The 25,507-nt window shown below is 44.1% G+C and overlaps 1 protein-coding gene across 2 annotated transcripts; it reads right to left on the reverse strand.

Annotated features, from left to right (window-relative positions):
* Positions 1-332: 332 nt before the first annotated feature.
* Positions 333-21,039, reverse strand: LOC105180499 (LHFPL tetraspan subfamily member 2a protein). 2 transcript variants are annotated; one of them, XM_011136588.3, is made up of 5 exons: positions 20,837-21,039; positions 3,301-3,490; positions 1,602-1,874; positions 1,138-1,251; positions 337-885 (listed from the first exon to the last, which is right to left on the reverse strand). In XM_011136588.3, the coding sequence occupies exons 2-5, from the start codon at positions 3,428-3,430 to the stop codon at positions 743-745; spliced, it is 660 nt and encodes a 219-aa protein (XP_011134890.1). In that variant the 5' UTR covers positions 3,431-3,490; positions 20,837-21,039; the 3' UTR covers positions 337-742. The 2 variants fall into 2 exon arrangements, with proteins under 2 accessions (XP_025157277.1, XP_011134890.1); XM_025301492.1 differs by lacking the exon at positions 1,138-1,251 and having other exon boundaries at positions 333-885.
* Between the last annotated feature and the right edge of the window lie 4,468 nt (positions 21,040-25,507).

A 25,507-nucleotide genomic window follows, 5' to 3' on the forward strand; every position in this document is an offset into this window, starting at 1 on the left:
GCGGTACATCGCGCAGCAATATGGTGTGAGAAAGGTCGCAACATTTATATATATATACCGGGTGTTACATTCCAAACGTAACAGGCCGAATATCTCGGACTGAGCGCGACAGAAAAAAATGTTTTCAACAAAAGTTGTTTAAATTAATCGATTGGAAAAGATGATGTAATAAAAACTAAGGGGGGTCCATTTAAGATTTTAAAGTTGACCTTGAGGTCTCCTTCATAACTACTCTCAAGGTCAAATGAGTATCGCCATTTGATGCATTTGTCAAAACTCTACAACTTTTGTCTGAAACATTTTTGTCTGCCGCCCTTAGTTTCTGAGATATTCGACTTTGCTACGTTTGAAATTTAACACCCTGTACATATCGCGATACGCGTTGCGATGATAGACTCCACTCCACTCATATCGAAACAAATGGAAGACAAATAATTTGCTGACGCTGATTCACCTTATATATTTCGTTGACAAAGAGATACACGATAAAGTATAAAATATAGGATTCAATGAACACTGCAGGCATACAAACATTTTATTATGAATATTCGTTTTCGGTGCGCGATTAATCATGGCCGCTTTGTAACCGATCGTGAGTAATTTGCTCGACGACAATCCTTTAGTCATCCCGTCGCGCGGTGAACACTTGCTGTTTTTCGTCGGCGATTTTTTCCGACACCTTCGCAGCGACGTTGCTCGTCGCTTGGCGAGATCAAACCCCTCGCTGATCTGATCGAAGTGCTCAGGCTAAGCATATCAGGGTCTTTCCTTCGTTCATTTTGTCCTGAATCTTGTCGCTGGCGGTCGACTTCTCCGCCTGCCCGCTGAAAACTGCGCAGAGGAAGGTAAGGACGACGCCGATGCTCGCGCTGTAAAAGGCCCAGCCTGAAAAGAATACGTTTTACACTTGCTTTTTATATCCTCCTGCAGCCCGATTCAGCTTTACGTGCGAGTTTATAATTCCTAATTTGTGACTTTACGTTAGTTAGTTTTAGGTTAGTTTTCAGAAAATCGTTGTCCCTCGTGAGAGATACACGTAGACCGCAAAGTTACCAGCCCAAAATTCTGACGGTCAAAAGAGTGAAGCCTCTCGTAATTTTTAATTCGCAATATCGAAACTTGTATCTGTCTGAATACCAAGGCTGCAGTTGGCGAGATAGAAAGCGTCTGCTTCAGGACCGCAGATCCTCTGTACCCTCTCGGCGCCCCAACCGGCAGGATACAGGATCATCCCGAAGAGATACAGTATCCCTGTGGAAAAGAATGTTTGACACGCATATTCTCCTCTCTCTCTCTCTCTCTCTCTCTCTTTTATTATAATTTATCGCACGGAATGGAGTATCTGCAGGGTGGTCTAAGCAGGTTGGTATCTCATTTCTTCCCATACAGCACAGAAAATTGCAGCAATATCGCTGCGACGTTGCGGCAATGTTGCCGCAACTTTTGTGCCGTATGGGTTGCTCGATCAGAGAGCGTATCGCGAGCGTTTCCGAGACCAATTCGCGTGATTTCCTTAACGAGCTCTGTTCGTCGAAATCCTATCATTAACGATAAAGCGTATGCGCTTCTAATCTTCCTTCCTCCTCGTAAAAGAACATTACCAGCCACGGCCTGCGCCACGCCCGCCAAATTGAAGATGCTCTTGCGGCCGATACTCTGCACGCAGCACCCCAGCAGAGCAGCTATCACAGTAATCGACATCACCGCCAGGCCCAAGGACAAGAAGAATAAGGAAGCCTTCCAGCATCCCGGGAAAACGTTGGAGTCCGTCGAGAGACCGTCGCCGTTGAAGTTCGCGCAATGCGACCTCCCGTACAATCTCGTGCAACGGTTGAAGATCCCGACGGTGGGTGTGTAGAGTTCCGTGCCGTTCCCTGAAATTTCCCAGCGAGGTACGTACATGCAGGGTACAACGTCAACATGTAAGTCAATATGGCGGATTACTCCACTCCCACTCGGACGATGATGCAGACAGAGTCGTTGCCGAAAAAGTCACTCGTCTCGATAATGATACTTGCAGTACTCCCAGACTGCGACTAATTTTGCATCGTAATCGTTTATGATAGCGGCCGAGCCTCATTAAATAAAAAAAAAAAATGATATTTGAAACAGTGAAACTAAGAAATAGATATTATGAATTTAAGCAGAATAAATAAGAGTAACGGTCAAGGGGATACATAATGCAACGTATTCTCTTGCCTCGCATAATTTCTTAATTTCCCTCTTGCATTGGAAAGTTCGGTTAGAATTGGAGATTAGAGGAAATGGCAGAGAAATATTTAGAAGTCTTATGTATTATCCTCCATCGTTTTGCGAATAGATCGCTCCTGCAAGAATATGGATCGATCGGAAATGGAAGTGCCATTTCTGTGCCATTTTCTCTAATCTCCAATTCTAACCGAACTTTCCAATGCAAGAGGGAGATTAAGAAATCATGCGAAGCAAGAGAATATGTTGCATTATGTATCCCCTTGACCATTACTCTTATTTATTCTGCTTAAATTCATAATATTTATTTCTTAGTTTCACTCTTTCAAGTTCAACGGAGAATAAACTATTGATCGCAACTTAATCGAGCGATATTAAGCGACATATTTTTGGTACATAATCTTGTATCTTGACATCTTTTGTATAAAAAATAGCGTTTGTTCTTCGTAAGTGAATCAGAAGACTCGTAGACACCTTTTTTCCTGAAGACAAAAAGTCTTCAGAGTACACACTCTAACAAGGAGTTTTCAATGACGCTTGGCTCCTGTCATAAAGGATTCCAGTGCAAAATTAGTTGCACTCGTCATAACTGGGAGCACTGCGAATATCATTATCGACGAGATCAACGAGTGACTTTTTCGGCAACCTCTGCATCATTGTCCAAACAGGAGCAGGCTCAGAAGGTCATACTGACCTGTATGTTGACGTTACACCCTGCACGTTGCGTGTGACGAAGTGAGAAAGGGAGGAAGATGGAAGATGATCGAAAACCATAGGAGAGAAACTGCACTAAGGATTTGGCAGAATCAGCGCGACGGCGAACAGATCAGACGCGTTTTGCTCGAAGGAGCCGGAATTTCGGATTCTTAGGAGCCGCAAATTCAACCGCAGAAGACCAGAAGAAACGCTGTCTCCTTCGACGGAAACTCGTCGCCTCGTTCATTGCCACGTTCATTCAACTGATCCTTTTCTCCTTCCGTATACTTGCGCGAGGCAGTCCGATATTAAGGAGCGACAAGGACCCGAGATATGTACGCAACGAGAACTTGAATGAAGCCGGAGAGGGGGGGGGCCGAGGGAGCGCTTACTTACTCGTGTCTTTAATCGTTGGTGGTCCGACGAGCCATCTGGGAGTGATGAGGCCCGATAAAACGGCCATCAACGCCGTCAGAGACAAGAGCGTCCATAACAGACTGCGTCCGGTGACTATCACATAACACATCCTGCCGATCGATCGTTCGTCCTGCTCCCTATGCCATTCTCAGATCGCTCGTGCCGGTGCCTGAAAGACAGATCGCGAGACATTACTTGCGTTCGACGGAAAAAGCTGCTGCTTCGCGACTGTCGACGAAATTCCCGAAGTTAATCAGCGCGCGCTCTTGAATTCGGCCGAGTCCAGAAACACGCACCAATCAGATTCCATGGGTTTTACGACAATCGCAAAGTAGCGTAACAAAGAACCGTAACGTTGATTCGACGTTGAAATGGTAAACGATAAACCGTAGAATCAACCCCAGTCAGAACCACAACGATTGATTCGACGTCGATGTGGGCTGAATTAATTCATTTCATCGACCGTTTCAACGTCAAGTCAACGTTGAATCAACGTTATGGTTCTGACTGGGACTTTAATTCAACCCTCATCGTCAAATCAATGTTGAATCAACATTGTAGCTCTGACTGGGGGGTGCGAGCGCAATTGCTCGCTTCGGCGCGACTACGCGAGCGAAACATCGTCGCACGGCCGTATTAAAACCCCATCCGGCTTCCAAACTTCAAACAGGACCCGGATAACTTCATCGAATCCGGCAGGTAATAAGACGTGAAACGCACTGCAAGAAGTGAAATGCCCTGATAAAATTGCCTGAAATCGAGTAACCCGATGAAATGTCCATCAGGACCAAATCAGGCATCCAAATAATGTCGTCATCGCTGCAGTCAGGGTATAATCCGAAAAATATTGCAAGGCAACTGCCACATTCCGACCGGATATAAGGACCACTCGAAGTGCCTCCTTATGGCTCGCCTAGTCATGCCATATCAGGCATAAAAAATTGCCGTATTTGATTTCTGCTCGGGTATATACACGAATTCCTATCGCCGGGCGATAAATAAAGTTTCGCTGTTGCCGAGAGATTAACGTTATCGCGAGCTCTTGGGCTCTCCCGACTCGCCGCTTTCGACGGCTTTAATAATAAGAGCGGGTTCGGGGATTCGGTCGTACTCGCAGCAGCAGCAGCAGCAGCATCAGCAGCAGCGGCCAAGCTAAGCGCCTTTCACATGAATTTCGGAGAAACGCACGCTCCGGTGTTATTCCTCGGGCTCGGCCATTAAGAGCGAGGCCGTAAGAGACCGAAACGTAGCTTACACATCTCGGGTTACGAGCGCGGCTAACAGTTCCGACTTTTTATTCTGATTCCACGGAAATCGTGAAAGGGCACCCAGGAGAAGGGGAGGGGGAGGGGGAGCGGACGGCGACCCTCGGTCGCTCGGACGTAGGGAGATCGTTCGATCCGTTCTCGGCATCGAGCTCTCGGCGTCGTGGAAGGTCCGACGAGAGCGGTCATTATGAGGCGCTTCTCGTCCGCTCGTGATCGACTGGCCGAGAACGAGAAACTTTCGCGATCATTCCTGGGAGACTCATATTTATAGACCGCTTTCAGCCGACGACGAGCTCAGCTGAGACTCGCCGCGCTTTGCTCGGTTTGTGTTTGTGAGTCCGCTTGAAGAATGAAGCGGAGAGGCAGAGAGTATAAAAGAAGAGCCAATAAGAGCCGTCTCGAGCTGCTCGTCGCGAGATTATACGATCTTCAAGTCGGGAAAAATTATTATTTCCCTTCGTATGATTCCGCGAAGAGCAGCCTTCGCCGGGCTCTTCTTGGCTTCTCGCTCGTATTTTGAGATTGTACATGCATCGGAGAGCTTTGTTAAATGCATAAAGTCAGTTGGAAAATCACCGCAGTCACCCTACGCGTGTTTAGAGGATGACTAACTATGGCACCCACTTCGGCATCTCCTTGTAGGCTACAATGGCCATTGTTGCCTACGGCTATTGTCGTCCATGTGGGGTACATTTAACCCTTAAACACTGAGATAGGTGAAAGTCCACCCAAGATGATATCTTTTAACTGTTGCCACTAGATAGCAGCACACTACACAGCGATGTCCCCGTTAGGGTTTATAATGGCTGCGTTCAGTAGAACAAAATGATCAGTGAGCGCTTAATGATTCTCGCTCCTGATTGGTAAATACTTCTGGGTCTATGAAGAATCTAAAAGAATGCTCCAATCACAGACAATAATCACTAAGCGCTCACTGATCATTTTGTTCTTCTAAACGCAGCTTAAATGAGTGCGTTCACGAAACTCAACAGTTGCACAACAGCATCCGATGAGTGAACGGTTAGTGAACGGTTAGTGAACGGTTAGTAAACAGTAGAGATGTACGCTGAACTGAATCGCAACTGATCGGTTCTGCACGATTTTGTTGCGCAGCAAAAGTGTACAGATAAATGTATTGAATATTACGGCCCGAATATTACGACACACTTATATATCTTGTAATTATCAAGTATTTTTATAAATATAATTCGTATGTATCTGTTACACAGTATTCTACACACAGTATTCTACACCATCCTTAACATGTTTATACAGGGTGTCCGGGATCTTTTGGAAACGAAAAATTGTGAAGATTAATCAGATCAAGCTGAGAAGAAAAGTCAAATCAACTTCATACAATCATTTTGCAAAAATCGCAATAATTATTAATAATTGAAAATGACCATATTTAGAGACTCTTTTAATTGATAATTTGAAAATTTGCGTACTTGTTTGCAAAATGGTAAAGGACTTTTTTCTTCAGAATGACCTAATCTATAATTATACGATGGCTATTGTGCCTAGCAACAGGTTCAAGATCCAAAGTTCAAGGTTCAATATACACATATTTATCGCTAGACCATATGATGCAATAACCATCATATAATTGTATAATAGATTAGATTATTCTGAACAAAAAGGTCCTTTACTATTTTGTAAATAAATAGGCAAATTTTCAAGTTATCAATTAAAAGAGCTTCTAGATATGGTTGTTTGCAGTCATTAATAACTTAATAACTATTGCGATTTTTGCAAAATGATACGTAACTTTTCTTTTCAGTTTGATCCGATTAGTCTCCACAATATTTCGTTTCCAAAAGATCTCGGACACCCTGTATATATATATATATATATATATTTGGATTTATACTATTTTCCTTGTTATTTTCTTCATTTCTTCATGGACTGCGCCATGTCGGATCGGAGTAAACTGATCAGTAAAGGTAACGACGAATATTTATGATGAGAAAAATGGCGACCGCTCACTCAATAGTTGCACAACTGTTGAGTGTCGTGAACGCACACCCGTCCCCAAACGGGTATTTATATAATTCATGTACATTAACAAAAAATAATAAAAAATGGGTTTAAAATTATGGGTGAAAATTCACCCGTCCTAATAATAAGAGACAACAAAAACATCCCAGTGTTCAAGGGTTAATCTCAATATGGTTCCAACACTCTCTCGGTGCAGTTTGAAACGTAGCCGACAGTCCGCCGAGTCCGTATTTGTTCTTGACGAATTTCTAAAAGCTCAATTCTAAATAACAGCCTTCCATTGTACTCTTATCTGATATGGGACGACGGAATTATAACAAAGGCCCCCGATTTTTCCGAGTTCTCCGTTGTGACGTCGAATGATTCACATGTTGTCATTCTCCGTAATGGATAATCGCGCGAGTTCGTGAGCGTCGGCGCACCCTTCTGACTCCACCGTGGACGAAATGTGTTGGAATTCTTTCGCGAACGAAAGTGTTGGCGCGATTGCGGAGGACGAACGTCGCAGCGCTCCGCTCGGAACTCGCGGCCGTCACTTTTATTTCCGTCGCTTCTTGCCGCGCGTGCGCACGCGCACTTCGGCCACTTGAGCGACGTGTTTACTTAGGATCACCCCCTAATCGCTGTTTATATTTGCGCTGTCTTAAACCCCCGCGAGAACATAAATGAATTTGAAAGACGACATTGACGGTATCGTGAAGAGAGCGCGCTGAGAAGACGTTCCTTCTCCAAGCGGACTGAAGCGGGCTTCTCTTCAACGAAAGACAGACACAACGAGGAAGAGCGATAAAGCGCGAGCGCTCACATTGTCCCGACAAAAATGTATCAACTTTATCGACTTTCAGAGCAGAGATGTGCGAATCAAGAATTTTTATGTCGAATCGAATCGAATCGAATCTCATTTTTTAAATTCGAATTCGAATCGAATCGAATCCATGAACTTTCATTCGAATTCGAATCAAATCGAATCGAACCATTAAAAAATGTAACATGGATATTAAGCGTGCAAATAATGATGGAAGATTTTAATATGAAAGGGAATATTGATAATATTGTAATATCATCTTAAAGTGAAGTATATATTTAAATATTTAAAGTAATTTATAATTAAGTTATTAATTATAAGTTAGGTTAATTACGGTAATTAAACATTATTAATTAATAATTAATTGAAAATAAGTTAAGGGTTCAAATATACAGGCCCAGATGGCCCGTTTTATAACTGATACGCACAAACGCTAATATATTTGATTCGTATTCGAATTTTCGCGATTCGAGATTTCCGAATTATTCGGATTCGAATCATAGAGATTCGGATTCGAATCGAATCGAATTACATTAGATTCGATTCGATTCGATTCGAATTCGAATAGTTCGCACATCTCTATTTCAGAGGCGATGCAGAGAACCGCTCGATCTCATATCCGCAGCCGTGATGGATTCCCAGTCAGAATCATAACGTCGATTCGACGTTGATTTGACGTTGAAATGATGAACCATTGAGTCAACGTTAATTCAACCCTCGTCGACGTTGAATCATTGTCGTTCTGTTTGTTTCCAAAGTTTTGTCACTTCTCCAGGCGGAGGAGCAACCTGGAAGCTCAGTTTCAAGGTTTCTCCAAAGAGCTTCAGGTTGTTTCTCTTCCTAAAGGAGTGACCATGAAACAACGGAAATGAATCCACAACGGACGCGGCAGCGACACGGAACCTAAATCAAACGAATATATCGAAATTGAGGAAGCAGGGCAATTCGCCGAAGACGCCAAAGAATTTCGAGAATCGCAAGAATTTCCGCGTTTCGGGACTTGAACTTTCCGGAGGATGCGTGGCCAAACAAGGCCAGGAGGCCAGGAGGTCTCGCGCGCTCGGCATTCGACGCGTTCAATTAACGGCGATTAATCGACGAGCGGGCGGCCGGCCAGCCGGCGAGAGCGTTTTATCGCTTCCGCTCGAGCGACTTTCCGCCGCGCTCGGCTCTTTGTCTCGGCTAAGGTCTCACGCTGGTCCGTGCGCGTTCCTCGCGCATAATCGAGAATCAATGAGCCATGCTGAAATTGACGATCTATGGCGTCCGAACGCACGGAGATAAGCGCGCGCGCGCGGCGGGCGCGTGGGCAGGCGTCGCCGCCCCCCCCCCCTCCCTCCTCCTCCCCCCGTCTATGCGGGCCGCGTTTTTCCCTTTTTCGTTTTAATTGCCGGCTTCATTGTTACGTCGCCGCCACGCCTTCTCGTAATCACGCTGCGGACCTCCTTTCTCCGCGGGCGCGCGAGCCATCGCGCTCGTGAATTAATCCTCATAACGCGCGCGACTCAAACGACGACAAGCGCCTCTTCACTTCTCTCTTTTCACGCGGGCAGACGGGGATGGGATGACGCTCTCGCTGGAACAATTGAAGCGAAACGAGCGGACGGTCGATGTTGATTAGGAACGTTTGTTGTTAGGCGTACAAATGATTAATCCCAACCTTTTTAAGCGGCTAAGGCTCCAATTGCACCGACATTATTTTGGTTTTGAGTGAGACTTAAACATAAGTCTATCTTTCTCTTTCTTACTAAATAAATAAAGACAGAGATATATTTGAGTCTCACTTAAAACCAAAATAATGTCGGTGCAACTGAGCATAAGAGATTCAGTTTCAAATAATCAAATTTTCCCGTTCTTTTACGGTTACGTAGTGTGTTGACATATATAGCTATTAAAAATTACACTTAGTATGGCGGAAGGCTCGATATAACCTCAAAAATTATCCAGTTCGGTGCAGTCAAAAATGGCGACAGATAGAAGGTGCATGTACGAAACTGCATCTTTTACGAATTCCAACAAGGAAAAAATGCTGCAAGAGCATGCGAACCGATTTGTTCCTTCCTCGATTGAAAATGTTCTATCGTGCGATGTGTGTATTTTGGTTTAGACGGTTTAAAAGCGACGATTTCAGTCTGAGTGACGAAGAACGTTCTGGAGGCCCTTGGAAGTGCGGCAGCAATAATTTGGAGCAACAGCTCGCTGACAATTCAGCACAAACGCAAAAAGAGCTTGCAGAGCAGTTAGGAGTAGCGCAACAAACTATTTCCAAGCGCCCACACGAGATGGGGAAGATTCAGAAAGAAGGAAAATGGGTTCCGCATGAACTCACTGAAGCCAACAAAAATCAACGAGTGGCAGTGTGTCTTTTTCTTCTCACTAAGCAGCGGAGAAAGTCTTTCTTTGTGAAAAATCGTTACGGGCGATGAGAAGTGGATACTCTGTGGCAATCCGAAACGCAGAAAGTCATGGGTAAGTCCCGGCGGACCATCAACATCGGTCGCAAAGCCAAAACATTTTGGGAAGAAGATTCTGCTCTGCTTTTGGTGGGATATGAAGGTTTTGATGATTTAATATAAGCTACTAAAACCGAATAAAACAATTACTGCAGACCGCTACCAACATCAATCAATCCGTTTGAGTCAAGAATTGGAACGAAAACGCCCGTGTAGTGGCAAAGGAGAACGTCCTGTGAAATTGTTACATGATAACGCTAGGCCACACATTGCTTCTACGACAAAAGACATCATAATGAGTCTTGGCTGAGACGTCTTGCAGCACGACCGGCGTATCCACCAGACATCGTTCCTACCGATTACCACTCGTTCCGGTCGATGCAACATGCCTTGTCCGATACACACTTCGGATCAGAGGATGAGATTCGAAAATGGCTTGACGACTTTATCGTGTCCAAAGACACAACATTTTTCCGACATGGAATTCATCAGCCGCCTGAAAGATGGCTTGAAGTTATAGAAAACAACGGTGAGTACTTTGACTGACAAATTTGTTTTACTTCCTTTTAAAATAAACCTCGAATTTAGCTGAGAAATTTGGATTATTCATTTGTACACGTAATAATTTCCCTTTTGAGGGGCCGATCGATGTCTGTCTTTTCGTGCGCAAATTCGGAAGCGCAGCCGACGCTCGCGTGTCCGGATAACTCGAGCGCGATGTCGTTGGTTTATTTGCGACACGTTTAAAAGTTCTTTTTCCTCCTATTATTTATTTTCTTACCCTGGTTATTTGCGGCAAAGGCAATTTTGCTTTCGGCGGGTGAATGAGTAAATATCTGAGTAATTCACGAGTGTGTCATCGCGCGCGCGCGCGCGCGGATTTGTTCGTCGGCACGGGGAGATCGAGCGTGCATGCCGAATTTGGATTTACAAGTGGGGTTGTTAACGCTCCCTTCGCCGACTTACGACCTTTTGATCATAATTTACCGGACAGAGGACCCATTGGTGGATGACTAATGGTCGGAGCGTCCGCGCAACGGCTGGCGAAAAGAAGAAGGAGGGACCGGTATATATTGCATTCCGCGAAGATGCGTGAACCAAATGAGTAGTTCTAATACCACCCAAGCGTTCGAGGCTACGGCTCGGGAATATTTGACGATCCCTCTCGCAGAAGAGAAGATGCCAGCCTAGGTCGCTGTGAACGAACGCTTGTGATTTCGCACATGGAATTTTTCACTCGCCCCTCGGCGGCACATTAAAAGTCGGAGGGAAGAGGGAATCGCTCGTGCTTCTCACGCGAAATTTCGCGATTCGATGCCCGATCGATTGGAATTCCGATTGAGACCCACGAACGATTACGGAATTAACAACATAATTGTAATCAACCTTGAGTAAATCGTAACCATGATAATTCTTTCAGTCGGTTACTTGGACTCATCACGCACTGATTCATCATTAATTACGCCCATCGACTAAACTGTTCGTAACTGATCGATCTTCACTGTTACCTTGCCGATTACTTCAGCGGAATAAGACTTTTAAGGGCCGGTTGTTCCAACTTCTTGGTAAGTTAACTGACAGTTAAGTCATATGTCTGTCTTTGTCCAAGTTGAAGGAGACACAAAGACAAACGTATGATTTAACTATCGGTTAACTCACCGAGAAGTTGGAACAACCGGCCCTAACATTTTTAAGAGCCGATTGTTCCAACTTCTTGGTAAGTTAACTCACAATTAAATCATATGTCTGTCTTTGTCCGAGTTGAAGGAAAAACAAAGACAAACGTATGATTTAACTATCGGTTAACTCACCGAGAAGTTGGAACAACCGGCCCTAACATTTTTAAGAGCCGATTGTTCCAACTTCTTGGTAAGTTAACTCACAATTAAATCATATGTCTGTCTTTGTCCGAGTTGAAGGAAAAACGAAGACAAACGTATGATTTAACTATCGGTTAACTCACCGAGAAGTTGGAACAACCGGCCCTAAGCCCGATCAGTGCCTAACGCACCGGCAGGGAGAAAGTCGTACCTCTAAACGAAAGGGAAAGAGAGAAAGAGAGAGGGGGGAAGAACAGAGAGAGAGAGAGAGAGAGAGAGAGAGAGAGAGAGAGAGAGAGAGAGAGAGAGGGAGAGAGAGAGACAGAGAGAGAAAAACTGGAATCCACCAGAAATGGGAAGATGAACGCGGCGCGCATTGTCTTAATTATTTCGACAGCCTCCACAGTGTGTGGAAACACAAGACACCTACTCCCCTTGCGTAATCTCACGAGCGTGCGTACGCGCCATATGCGAGGCAGCTGTTGGACAGGTGCTCCCTTGCATCTCGCATCTCTTGTTTTCGTCTCCTACCCTTCGCCCTCGTTGTCCAGATCCAGTCTACGAAGAGAAGAAGAGAGAGAGAGGGAAAGAGAAAGACCGCTCGCGCTTCTCGTCTCCTCTCCTCCTCCTCCTCCTCCTCCTCCTTTTCCTAGCTCCTCTCGCCTCTTGGCATCTCGTTTACCGTCGATTTTATCCGCGGTGATTTATCGGCGATTCCACCTGATCTCTTCCTGGCAGGCCGATCGACCGGTCCTGCGTAGCGAGCGCAGGCAACTCCGAGATTTGTCGTGAAATATTCCAAATGCAAAAATCCCTCGCCGATTTTAGGGGCTTCCGCGGCCTGAGGAAACGCTTCCATGAAACTTCGGGAACGAATCCAGCATGGAAGTCGAGTCAATTAAAATGCGTTTTCTTCCGGGCCCTCGCGCACTGATTGACGCGATCGTGCAGAGCAAAGGCCGGTTCACAGAGCGCCGATGACGTTGCCGATAACATTATGTGCTCGCACCGGTGTTTACCATCGACAGTTGCAGAGAGTGATCTGGAGTTGCTGAAGACAATTGTCGCCCGACAAGTTTTGCGCGAGGGACAAAACGCGCGGCGGGATAGAATCGGGATATCTTTTCCGTGCGGTTGCTCGCGAACAGACACCCTGTGCACGCTGTGCTACTTAAATCACCAGCGGCGTCGCATGCGCCGTTCGGGTCGGACGCGCGCTGGGAAAATGATTCGTCAAGTTTATCGGCGGATCCCGCGTGGGCTTCGCGCACAGCACTTGCCATGTACTCTCTCGCTCGTTCTCTCTCTCTCTCTCTCTCTCTCTCTCTCTCTCTCTCTCTCTCTCCCTCTCTTTCTCTCCGCTCTCTTTCTTCAGCACCGACGCTCATCGTTAACGAGCTTATCTCGATCCTCAGGAAGCCGCCCGCGTTAGTTCACGCCGCGCGCGCGTACTTTTGCGCGCGCTCGCGAGCGCCAATCGCCGAGGGCGGCCGCCGGCAAGGCCGGTGCCATCGCCTACGTTTCCTCGCCGCTTTAGGGCCCTCGCACACAAATCGACGCGGCCGTGGAGGCAAAGGCCGGTTTACACCGGCAATAACATTGCTGATAAAGGCAATCGCACACAAACGAACTTAAGCGGTAAGACGTAAGCAGTAAGCAAATCGACCAATCACAAAATCGCAATTTAAGGACGCCATTTTGAAACTTACGAGAATAATTTATTGCGATTGGTCAGTTTCTTTACTGCTTACGTTCATTTGTGTGCGTGATGGCCTGAACGTGGCGGTGTCGCTAACAATGGCCGCGTTCAGTAGAACAAAGTGATCAGAGAGCGCTTAGTGATTATTGTCTGTGATTGGAGCATTCTTTTAGATTCTTCATAGACTCAGAAGTATTTACCAATCAGGAGCGAGATTCAATGGAAAATCTAGTAATGTTGTCCAACTGTTGAGTCTGCTGAATGCAGCCATTATTTTGGCAGAGCGAAGGGTTTAGGCCGGGTCTGCAATAGGTGTGGTAAGCTTGTAGCTTTTTGGTCTAAGTTTTACCAATCGCTTCCCATTTTGTTTCTTTTATGTTGTGATCTTTATAATATTTATTATCTTTTACATACAAACAGGGATTTGCTTGTACAATTGTTATTGAAACTTCGTCGTCAATGTCAGCAACATGTTCTTTGTTGTCGGACATTTTGCCAAACCAGATCGAAACGTGCGTGAAAACGTGTACATGTGCCTAAATAACTTTTCTTATTGGCTGAAAGAAATCGGCCTTAAGCTATATAATTCCTAACTTGAAAAGTTCGGATCTGCCCAAGTTTTAATAACAATTGTGCAAGCAAATCTCTGTTCACAATATATGATCACAATATAAAGGAAATGAAATGAGAAGCGATTGGTAAAGCTTAGACCAAAAAGCTAAACACTTATCACACCTATTGTAGACCCGCACTAGGAAAAATGTATTGTTGCGTGAGCCAAAATTTTGTTGCAACAACAAAATAATTTGGTTTAAATATGCCCAACAAAACTGTTTAGTTCCTGTAAACAAATATCTTGTTTGATTACGGTTTGTTCGTATAGCGTAATACTTTTGTTATAGCAACCAAAAAGCTTTAACTATATGAATTTTGTTAAAAATATTATAATTTTTTCTTAATATATAAAATCTAAATTTTAGTGCACAGAAAGACAAAATAGTATCCATTGGGCATTATCTTAGTTTATGTAAAATAATATTTCGTTATTATATTATTATGTAATTTTTATGGATATAATAACTAAAATGCTTGATTTTTATATATGACACTTAACTTTGTCTAAGAACAAAATCATTTGGTCCAGAGAACAAAGCAGAAAAATATATTTAGTTGAGACAACTAAATATTTTGTTGTAGAAAATAAGATATTTGGTTGTTATTAAAAAATGCATCAACTGAACAGTTTTGTTGGAAATACTAAATTTTTTTCCTAGTGCGGCCTTAGGCTTTGTCTACAACAGATGATTTAAGCTTTAAGAAATTGACCAATTACAAAGTTTAAAGTGCTTATTATTTAACGTGTTGGGAATTGCTTAGTTTACTTAAGGCTAGAAATTACAACTTAAATTGGTACTTCAAGCCTTAAGTCTTAAGAAATTGATCGGTCACAGACAATGTTAAGAAGAATATTCGACTACAATTGGTCAGTTTCTTAAAACTTAAATCATCTATCATAGGCGAGACCTTAAAGTTGTTGAAAACAATCGTTTTCGTCAAGTCACCAAAACAGGTTAGGAGCATATCTCGCTGTTTTGAGAAAGAGGGAAGATCAATCAGACCTCTGTCTTGCGGGAGACGAGTGTAAAAGACGACATGTCGGTAACTTTTGTTGTTAGTTCACGCCGACGCTATGAATAACATTATTTTTGTAATCCGTCACTTGGTGTCTAGATGGAAGAATGTTGGCAGCAAATATTGTCGATGGAAAATTGAACCGGATATGTCTGGACAATTTTAATAGCAATGACGTCGCTTAGAACGGATGTCACATAAGCATCGGCAGATACTCTCCTTAAAGTGGATTAGTTCCCATCACCCTGGTCCATACTTCCCCGTTGACCATTTATTACCCGCCCGGTGACAGGGTCTTCATGGCCGAACATGCCCGAAGGATGATATCTGTCCCTCTGACGCCATCTTTCAGAATTGGATGTAGCATCTTTAACGGCTGATAACAGCGTTATTAAGCGTTTCCACTGGTCATCAACATTTGAGAGTCTTTTTTGCTCATAACATTGATATTGGCATTTCACAGTAAATTTTGTCACTCCACATATGTTGATAACATTGCTAAAAACACGCGTTATTATCTGCAATCTTGTAAGCAGCATTTAGTAAATTGTTTTTCAGGAAGAAGACGATTTTGCTGGAAACGTTTTTGTTACCAGTTTTCTTTTTCGCTATTCACATTGTTGCCGATGCAAACCGCCGTTGAGAAAGAGAAGAAAATTTTGACTGGGAAACCAATCAGGATATTACTTCAAGTTTAAGCACTCCGCAGGGGAAGGTGGAAAGGACGGCCGTAATTTGGCCGCAAGCGGAAATAATTTGAATCTCGAGTAATCAAAATATCGACCAAGTATTGCGAATTTCGACCGAGCAATTAGAATCTCGACCTGTCGATCGGACACTTCAAGCCGTTCACGAAGAGCGAGAGATTCGACGTGAGAAATCTCGAGAGGAATATCACTCCTCTGTGATCGCGTAAAATAACGCGACTTGCATTTCTCTCGTCGGCGATCTCGACGGAGACTCTCTTAAATTATCTTACGGAAAAATTTCTTAATAAACCCTCACCCGTCGTGCGTATGTGTGTGTATGTGTGTGTGTGTGTGTGTACGCCGGAGGCTAAATCGCAGCGACTTCCTGGCTGCTCCTCCCGTTATATTTTCCTTGCCCACGACAGAGTGTTTTAACGCGAGACCTCTCGGTGCGATTCGTTTATCATTTTTGGCGAGCGTCGCCGCAGGAGCATTAACATTCTCTAACGTTGCTGGCAGCAAGCACGAACGACTGTTCGTGCTTGCTTGCTTGCTTGCTTGCTTGCGTGCGTGCGAGGTATGTGCGTGCGCGCGGCTTCATTTATGCGCACACACGCGCGCGCTCAGCCAATTTATATTTATGATGTATCGGGCCTCGATGACACAGCGGCTGGCTATGCTGGTCTCGAATCGGCCGAGAGACGACCAGGAAGAAAGGAAGAGAGAGAGAAAGAGAATGTGTAGAAGCAATAGACAGAGGGGCAGCCTTTCAACGGCAAGAGGAGAGAAAGGAGCGAGGCGAGAAGAGACGAGAAGAGAGAAGAGAGAAGAGAGGGAAGGAGAGGAGAGAGAGAGAGAGAGAGAGAGAGAGAGAGAGAGAGAGAGAGAGAGAGAGAGAGAGAGAGGAAAGGGGGAGGGGGGAGTAGAAAACACCCACGGAATGTAAAACGGTCCGATCGCTTATCCCTTTGTGGGTTACTACACATCACTTCCGTTCAACTTGATTGCGCGAGAATGAAAAATTCGCGACGCGCGATAAGACGCACAATCGAGTGGCCCGATGTGTCGGGAGGACATGGGAATCGCGAGGACACCGCCTCTTTGAAGAAATAAAAGGAGAACAGTCGCGTGGATTGAGGAGGTTGCCTCGCGAGTACCAAAAGAGATAATCGCTTCTCCCTGAGACGTGCGTTCTGTTTCTTTATTTATCAAGGCGATCGAGCTCTTTCATCAGTCGAAAGCAATGGAGAGAAATCGGAAGAAAGCAATCGGGATTCAATTGCGATTCCATTGTGTACAATACTTGATACAATAATGTCCCTTTGGAAAAAATAATAGAAGAGAAAACACACCAGTCGCGCGCAGCAAGGATATTTCTTCGCGAGGATAAAAGAAGACGAGATGACTCCTCCGTCGAACGTGCGTTCTTTTCCGCGTGTATCAAAAACACTCGAGCTTTTCATCAGTCTGCAGAGGAGAAGAAAGCAATCAAGATTCCATCGCGAGCCATTAGTGGCTCGGCCCATTCCTGCGTTTACTCGCCGGGGAGATTACTGTCTTTTTGGAAAAAATAAAAGGAAAATACAGTCGCGCGCGCGGTGAGGATATATTTCTTCACGAGGAGCGAAACAGACGATGACTCCATCTCCCTTGAACGCCCTCCTCCCTCCCCCCTGCCCATTAATTCCTCCTTTTCATTAATCGACAGAAGAAAGCAATCAAGATTCCATCGCAAGCTATTAGCTCCTCGATCTATTCATCCGTCCGCTCGCCACGTGTCGTCCGTTCGTCCTCGCGCGCGCGCGCGCGCGCGCGGTCTGCTCGAAATGACACGCGTCGCATTCTAATTACCATTCGCGGCCATTGCCTTCCCCAGGTAATAATTGCCGCAGGCCGCCGTGTCTAATACGAGATCCAGAACTTTGACCCACTTGAGCGTCTTGGTAGAAAAGAAGGAGCCTGCGCGAGGAGGAGTCCTCGAGAAGCGGGGAACCCCCCTTTGTTCATCGAGTTGTTCTCCAGACACGAGTCGCCCGCATTCCTTTCGCGGGCACGACGAAAAAAAGCAGACCCCTTCCGTGTGGAAAAAAGGAGTAATAAGGCGAATTTACAAGTGAACGCGGCTGTAACACGGTCGACCGGCTGCACCGGGTAGGCTCTGCGGCAACATCTGGAAATGCGATTTGATCCCGAAAAATCGCCCGCGCGCGCGCCTCGCGCTTTACCGTAGCCGGCGGTCGAGAATTAATCCGTGGTTGGAGACGCGCGTTTGAAGTTTCATCTCGCCTGAGAAATCTCGGAGCCTCCGGAATCCGGAGGCCGTTTGCGACGTAGAGGAGTTGCAGAACATCCGGAGGAAATACAATTATATGTAAGAGTATAATGCGATTGCAAGTGTAATACATTACGAATACAAAATATAATTACTATGCACATACTATCTATATTTAAAATGCACCAATCTAATATGCAGGGTGTCCGGGATCTTTTGGAAACAAAAAGTTCGGAAGATTAATCAGACCAAGCTGAGAAGAAAAATCAAGTACCATTTTGCAAAAATTGTAATTGATAACTTGAAAATTTGCGTACTTATTCGTAAAATAGCGAAGAACTGTTTGTTCGGAATGACCTAACCTACAATTATCTGACGGCTGCTGTGTGCGGCGATAAATACGAGTGTATTGAACTTTGAACCTTGAATCTTGAACCTGTCGATAGGCATAATATCCGTCATATTCCGAACACTAAAAGTCCTTTATCATTTTGCAAACAAGTACGTAAATTTTCAAGTTATTAATTAAAAAAGCCTCTAGATATAGATTTTCAATTATTAATAACTATTACGATTTTTACTATTAAAATGATATTTAATTTTTCTTCTCAGTTTGATCTGATTAATCTTCACAATTCTTTCCAAAAAATCCTCTCTTACATTCTGTATATATATATATATATACATATATGTTCATAAATAGGCTCTATATATGGAATAGATAACCAAAAAGAAACAGACTTTATAAGAGCCAATCGCGGGAAGTCAACGACACGAGCGACTTTAAAAATCAAGGTAATATAATATAAATTAATATTCAATAATCAAGAAAGTTCGTGCCGTTTTAATATACATATGTTTTAATACATACAATAGAAAACTTTAAATAATTAATTCCCGTTCATATACCGGTAAGTTTTCTATTACGTAAGCTTTCCGGCATTTTATTCCAGCATACATAACCGCACTTTTAATTAATAGTGTGTGCATGTGCAGTTTGACAGTGACGAAACTTGGAGACAGCACGAACTTTCTTGATTACCTGATATAGAATATCAGTGGCAATTATAATGTAGACAAAGTTTGCGGTGCCGCGGTGCCACGATTATCTCGATTGACACGAGATACTTTTTCGCTCATTTCGAGTCGCAGGCGAGTAATGCGAGACACTCCTGCGTAAACAGAGCGCAGCATTGCAGTGTCGCGCGGTAAATTCTTGCTCGCGGGCGTCTCATTTCACTGACCGGAGAGAAAGATCGAATTGTCCGTGATATAGACGGAATTAACCGAACTGAAAACTGCGCGCTCCGCAATCCGAGCTGCGAATTAATTTTCACTGTTATCTCAATATTATTGCTCACGTGTCGCTCACGTGAGGCGCTGCGAAACGGATGTGAGCGCAGCCGGTCGTTTCCGAAGAGCGAAGACACCCGATTGCACCTTTGCGATCATCGTACATCGTCGTTCGCGAGATATTTCGCATCAGCGTGATTCTCGTCGCGAGAGATCCTGCGAGAGAGAATAATGAGAGAAAACGGGAAACGAGCTCGTCGACGGGACGCGACGGGAGGACGCGGGACGAGGAGGTCCGAGGAGCGAAGTAACGCGCGCTTTAATCAGCGGGGCGTGTCGTCGCTTTCGTTACACTGCAATTTGTAGCAATTTAGTGGGTGCGCCGGGGTCGAAATTAATATTAACGACCACGGACACGTCGGGAGACGCGCGTTTCCGCGTCCGAGGTCCGAGACGAAAAGGGAGGCCCGAGAAGAAATTCGAGGGCACAGCGGGGATGCATAATTCATAGTACTACTGCCGGGGCCGCGCGATTACGACGCTGGCCGATCGCATCGTGATGTAAACACTCGTAAATCGATGCAATTGGCGAGGGATGCAGTCGCGAGCGCGAGACCGAAGGAGGAAACGCTCGCGGTCGCGGCGATTTACGCGAGACGGCCGCTCTTTCGCGCTGCTATCGTGGGATAGCGCCTCTTCGGCCATTCGCGGCTGAGAAGGAAACGAGTCGTAGATCTTCCCGCGGAGGGTTTCACCGGGCATTTTTTCTCTTTTTTATTTCATTCCGCAGTCGTTGCTCGCGAATGAAATCAATCGGCAGAGCCGGCGCGTGAATTGCGCGAATAGTTCATCTCTCGCTCTCCTCTTGGCCCCGCAAGTTGGCTCTCGCCAAGTTAGACTCGCGTCGAGTTTGTTTGGAATAATCCAAACTGGCCGGCGTATTTTCTACTATATCCGATCCCGTGAAAATTTCGCGAACGCGACGCGTCGCTCGCAAAGCAAAGCCGTTCGAGTGAAGCCACAGTGGAAATTAATAACTCGGTTCTGCGAGTTCTCCCGAAATGAAACTTGGGCCGAGTTTGCTAAAGCCGTCAATGTGTCGAGTATTTTATAAAATTTTATAAAACGTTGTAGCGGCTTTTAAATCTATGCATCATAAATATATGCTGAATTTCCGGCGTTCTTTCCGTTGCTTTCTATTCCGGAGAGCTTTCAAACAACAAAGACTCTCGATGGACCGACCTGAGGTCGATTATGAATCCTTTCCTCCGGCGTGAACTCGTTCAAAGTGAAAATCCTCCAGTTTCAAGGCACTTGGCAATGTCCACTTCTTACGAGTTCAAACTGAAGAAAAAGACTCACGACCGCGCGACTCTCTGCCTACCCGACGCTGATGGGACATTCGACGGTTTCGACGCGGCTCGCGCGCGCGCGCGCGCGCGATTCGAAGTGAGTAATCGTGGATTGCGGGTTAGAATAATCAAGACCACAATGCGACACTGAGAGAGTCTCCCCGTCCAAAGATCTCGCGGAAATTTCGCAACGCGTCGAGCCAAGTCGCTCGAAGATCAATCTCGTTCGCTTACCTCGCTCTGACGCGGCGACTTTTCAGCGAAACGAGATCGCCATCCCGTCTCGTGCCGAGCGATCGTTCGTTCCGTACCTTCGGTCGAAATTGGTAATGAAAATGCCACTATATGTACGTGTATATATATATACGGTGACGCGAGTGTCCGCTCGCGGGAGAGAAACGCGCGCGACCACCTCACGTGCGGCTCGCTGGACGCGCGAAGCGAGACTGAGGAACGCGAGGCGTGGGTCGTACGCGCGGCGCTGTGTAACGAGACGCAAACTCGTCAAGCATCGTGTGCGAGCGACGGTCGAGTTATCACTTCAAGGATGCCGGAGTGATCCGCGTACGCTCGGTCGACTTGGGCATTTCGCTTTCGTAGGGTAAGCCCTACGAAATAGATGAGCATAGGGGATAGATCAGGGTTTCCCAACCCTATCTTGTATTTCGCACCCCTAAACATTTACCGATGAACCTTCGCGCCTCCTAAAAGAGAAAAATGATTCGCATGTTTTATTGGTAAAGATTAGTTGTTAGGGTTTCAAGGTTAAGAAGCTAATTTATAATAATTCATTATCACATGGGATTGTTTTATAGGAATTAACTATCATTTTTTGTACTTCGCACCCCTGAACATTTACCGATGAACCTTCGCACTCCCTACAAAAGAAAATTATTCGCATGTTTTATGGTAAAGATTAGGGTTTTAAGTGTTTCAATTGTTAGGGTTTTGAGGTAGGAAGTTAGGGTTATGGTTAGTTAGGGTTTTAAGGTTAAGAAGTTAATTTGTAATAATTCATTATCACATAGTATTGTTTTATAGGAATTAACTATCATTTTAATACAATGTTATAAAATTATTATCCATGGTACCAAGCTTATTCGCATACGTGATACGTAACGAGTATACACGTACAGATACATAAAGAATATATAATTTTAATAACATTTTTCTTAATTGGATGGTAAAAGTGCCGGATTATTTCAGAATTCATCTTAATCATTATTAATTGCAATCACTTTTCCTCGCACCCTCAAGAATGTTTCTTCGTAGCCCCGGCTGGGAACCCCTGCCCTGGGATGGATGGTCAATTGCTATGATTTTGTTAATATGCGCTAGGCGTCAGCGCTCATCGGTCAGTTGTGAGTTGGATGTGGGTCCACGAATAGGTGTGTCTCTTTCTGATGCACGAAAGCACTGTTATCGTGAGTAAATAAATGTTTCATGTTTCTATTAAGCTCCAAAATGTTTCACACGTCGGAAAAATACCTCGCGAATACGGTTTACTTTGAGTCGCGACATTAGACCCAGGCTTAAACGATTGAGAAAACATCGTATTTGCGTATTTAATCTCAAAATTCGTCAGCGAGACTACGTTTCACGCGGTATACGCATCTTTACGCGAACTCTCCGAAAAATGGGATAGATGGTTCATTTTTGTCAGAGTTAGATGGACAACCTCAAGCTCAGCGAGAAATAGCAAGCAATGGACATTGGATCGATGTTTTCTAGATGCTTTAGACTTTAGACGTACAAAAGACGTCGATCCGATATCTATTCGACTATCATTTTTCCCCGGGTACCTAACATTAAAAACTTCAGTACATTTTGAACAGCTTCTCGTTTCGTTTAAAGATGCCGAATAGATTCCTTTCTTTTTTCGCCCTTTAATAAACAATATTTTGCCATAGGGTCTTTTTCTGTGTTGCCACTTTTCAACCTCTTCTCCAATGTTGTTCTTGGTTTTTATAAGAAACTTGTCGAAATGTTCTATCTCATTAATAATTAATTAAAGGATTAATAAAAAGGTTGATAATTAATAAAAGAATGTAAAGTATCAAAAAAGTAAACAAAGACAAACAAATTTCTACATTATTATAGGCATGCTTAACTATCCCTTCACATATGACCATCTACCTCGGACACTCCCCCCACGACTTTATCTATCCCTCACAGAATATTTTTAATATTTAATTATTCGGCGGCATCCCATGCATTTTTTTCAAAATTCTTCGGTACCTAAACATTATCCTCTACCGAGCGTGTTAATATGTTGTTGATCGTTTATTGCGATAATAGATAACAGATGTGTTATTTCCAATTTAAAAAACTATGCCGATCTATCCCGGACTTAACTTAACCCTCTGAGGGCGCGCGGTCGTCTGAAAATATTCTTCGACCGCGCGTCTCTCACCGAGCGGCCGTGAGAACTTCGCGCGGCGAAACCTACTCGTGCTCTTTGGGGAGAGAGGGAGGAATTATGATTCCAATTTCGTTTCTTTCTATCCCCTCTCCTCGCGCTCGATTGATTATTCCCGCCACGTGCGCGATCGATCGAGCGCAACTGTCCTTAATACTGTCCTTAACAGCGCGTCATCGATCGGGCTCGGATCTTTGTGCCGCTTCTAATGGCACTGCAAGCGCCATTAGAAGCGGCACAAATCATTTTGGTGATTGTCAGCCCCGCAGCTCCACGGTGATTACAGATCTTGATCCCGTAAGCTGGCACCCTGGCCGGTCGTTATCGAGATGTCGCCCGGTGCTCACAAAGTAGGCCGGCCCGATATTTTATCCAAGGGCTTTTGTCTGTTTCCCCAACCGCCATACGACGTGGTCCTACGAGGGCTGGCCACCCCTATGTTGTCCCAGGGCGTCCAGTTACGTCTCATCCGCAGCGGGAAAAGCCGACGGAGGCGCCAAAGTGCTTTATGAATTTATGACACGTGTCGACGAGGGTCAACGTTTCGCTGCGCGGCGTGAAGTTCCGCTTACTTTGGCTCGTTATACACGGTAGCTCATAAAGTATCCCCTCCTTTCGTTGATCTTACCTCTGTACTGTACGCGTAAAATGGTGAGAAGAATTTCTTCACTTTCACGTCTCAGCATAATTTCAGTACAACTAAGAAAAAGCATTTCACTTTTGTGCCACCAAAAAATACCGTAACCCTCTAGTAGCACACTTCATTGGCGTTACATTGGTGTTGCACCAACACATCAGCTACGGTGACATAAATTGGGGTTACATTGGCCCAGTGTATCCCAATATACAGCCAATATTGGTTAGATATTAAATTACAATATATCGTCAATATTGTATAGCATTGTTATACCAATATTGACTTACATTGGGGTTACATTGGCCCAATGTATCTCAATATGCCAGCTAATATTGGTGAGATATCAAATTACAAGATATCGCTAATATTGCATAGCATTGTTATACCAATATTGACTTACATTGGGGCTACATTGGCCCAATGTATCCCAATATGCAACTAATATTGGTTAGATATTAAATTACAATATATCGCCAATATTGCATAGCATTGTTATACCAATATTGACTTACGTTGGGGTTACATTGGCCAATATTGGGGGCCCAATTTGTGGCCAATATTGGCCCAACAATATATGCTACTAGGGAAACTTCATTTGTATATCACAAAGTTTTCCTGGATAATCGAATACTTTTTAAATTATTCGAGCATTTCGAACACATCCTTATTGGTATTTGGATATTTCTCAAGGAAGTCTTAATCGTTATATTATCTGACTGCTCTGCTAGCTAATTGTCGGTTAAAATTAATGAGCAACGAGAGAGAGCGGATATTATATTTTCTAATTGGCTGCTTCTTTTGCAATTTGCAACTCTCGACATCTACATGTAAATTAGATACTACAATGATTTACAACTTGCAATTGACAACTTGCCACTTTGCAACTCGCAACAGAGTGTTGTAGCCTATCCTGGACCAGCCTTTACAGTCGATTCAACGCACTACAGAAATTTCGCTGTACGCTAGCGTCCTCTTAGGAATATCGTGACCGGAGTGTGAAGCTGTAGCTAGAAATTAGCATAGATGGTAACAGATACGGAGTATCTGAAAATCTGAATCTGGGAAAAAGATATCGGAAAGTATGAAGAAAGTATTAATATTGGCCGTTTTCCAGCTATGACACGCTAAATTACACTGTGCTACACCGTGTAAAGTATTTGTTGGAACGCAGTTTAGTTTCTTTGTGTAACACCATTACGGTCTGTCATTCCTATTTTTATGAGTATCTTACGGATCTGTATAATAAGCATATAATTCTAAAACAATTAAAGGAATAAGTATTTTTCAAAAAATCCATTACATTATTGCATTGTTGCATACAATGCAATACAAACAGTTCTAAAAGGAAGTAGGAAGAGAATGATATATGAAGAAATTTATTTTAACGAGATATGTAAATAAAAAATGTCTTAATTATTTTTTTTATATTTATCTTCAACTTTTGTTACAGGTTTCATTGTGTTTCTTCGTATAAATCAGTATAATATATAAATACATATAACAATATATATATATATATATATATATATACAGGGTGCACGATTTATCTGAAGACATTGAAATATCTCGAGAACTATGCATTGGATAAAAAAAAGTAGTTAATGAAAGTTGTTAGTCTCGAAGGGGGACATCCAATGATACCAAACTCGACCTCCCACCCCACCCCACATAATTTTAAAGATCGCATTGCTTAAGTTTTAAAGACCGCATTGCACTGCCTTTTATAATAAGACGTAGTTCGCCATACACCCACAGTGGCGCGTCGAGCAGTTCCCTCTTCGATTCGGGTTCCCATTTGAGATTTGAACGTTACCACCCACCCTACCCCGAGAGGATGGGGAGGAATAAC

Source organism: Harpegnathos saltator, unplaced genomic scaffold (assembly GCF_003227715.2).
Source record: "Harpegnathos saltator strain DR-91 unplaced genomic scaffold, Hsal_v8.6 scaffold425, whole genome shotgun sequence".
NCBI classification, from domain to species: Eukaryota; Metazoa; Arthropoda; class Insecta; order Hymenoptera; family Formicidae; genus Harpegnathos; species Harpegnathos saltator.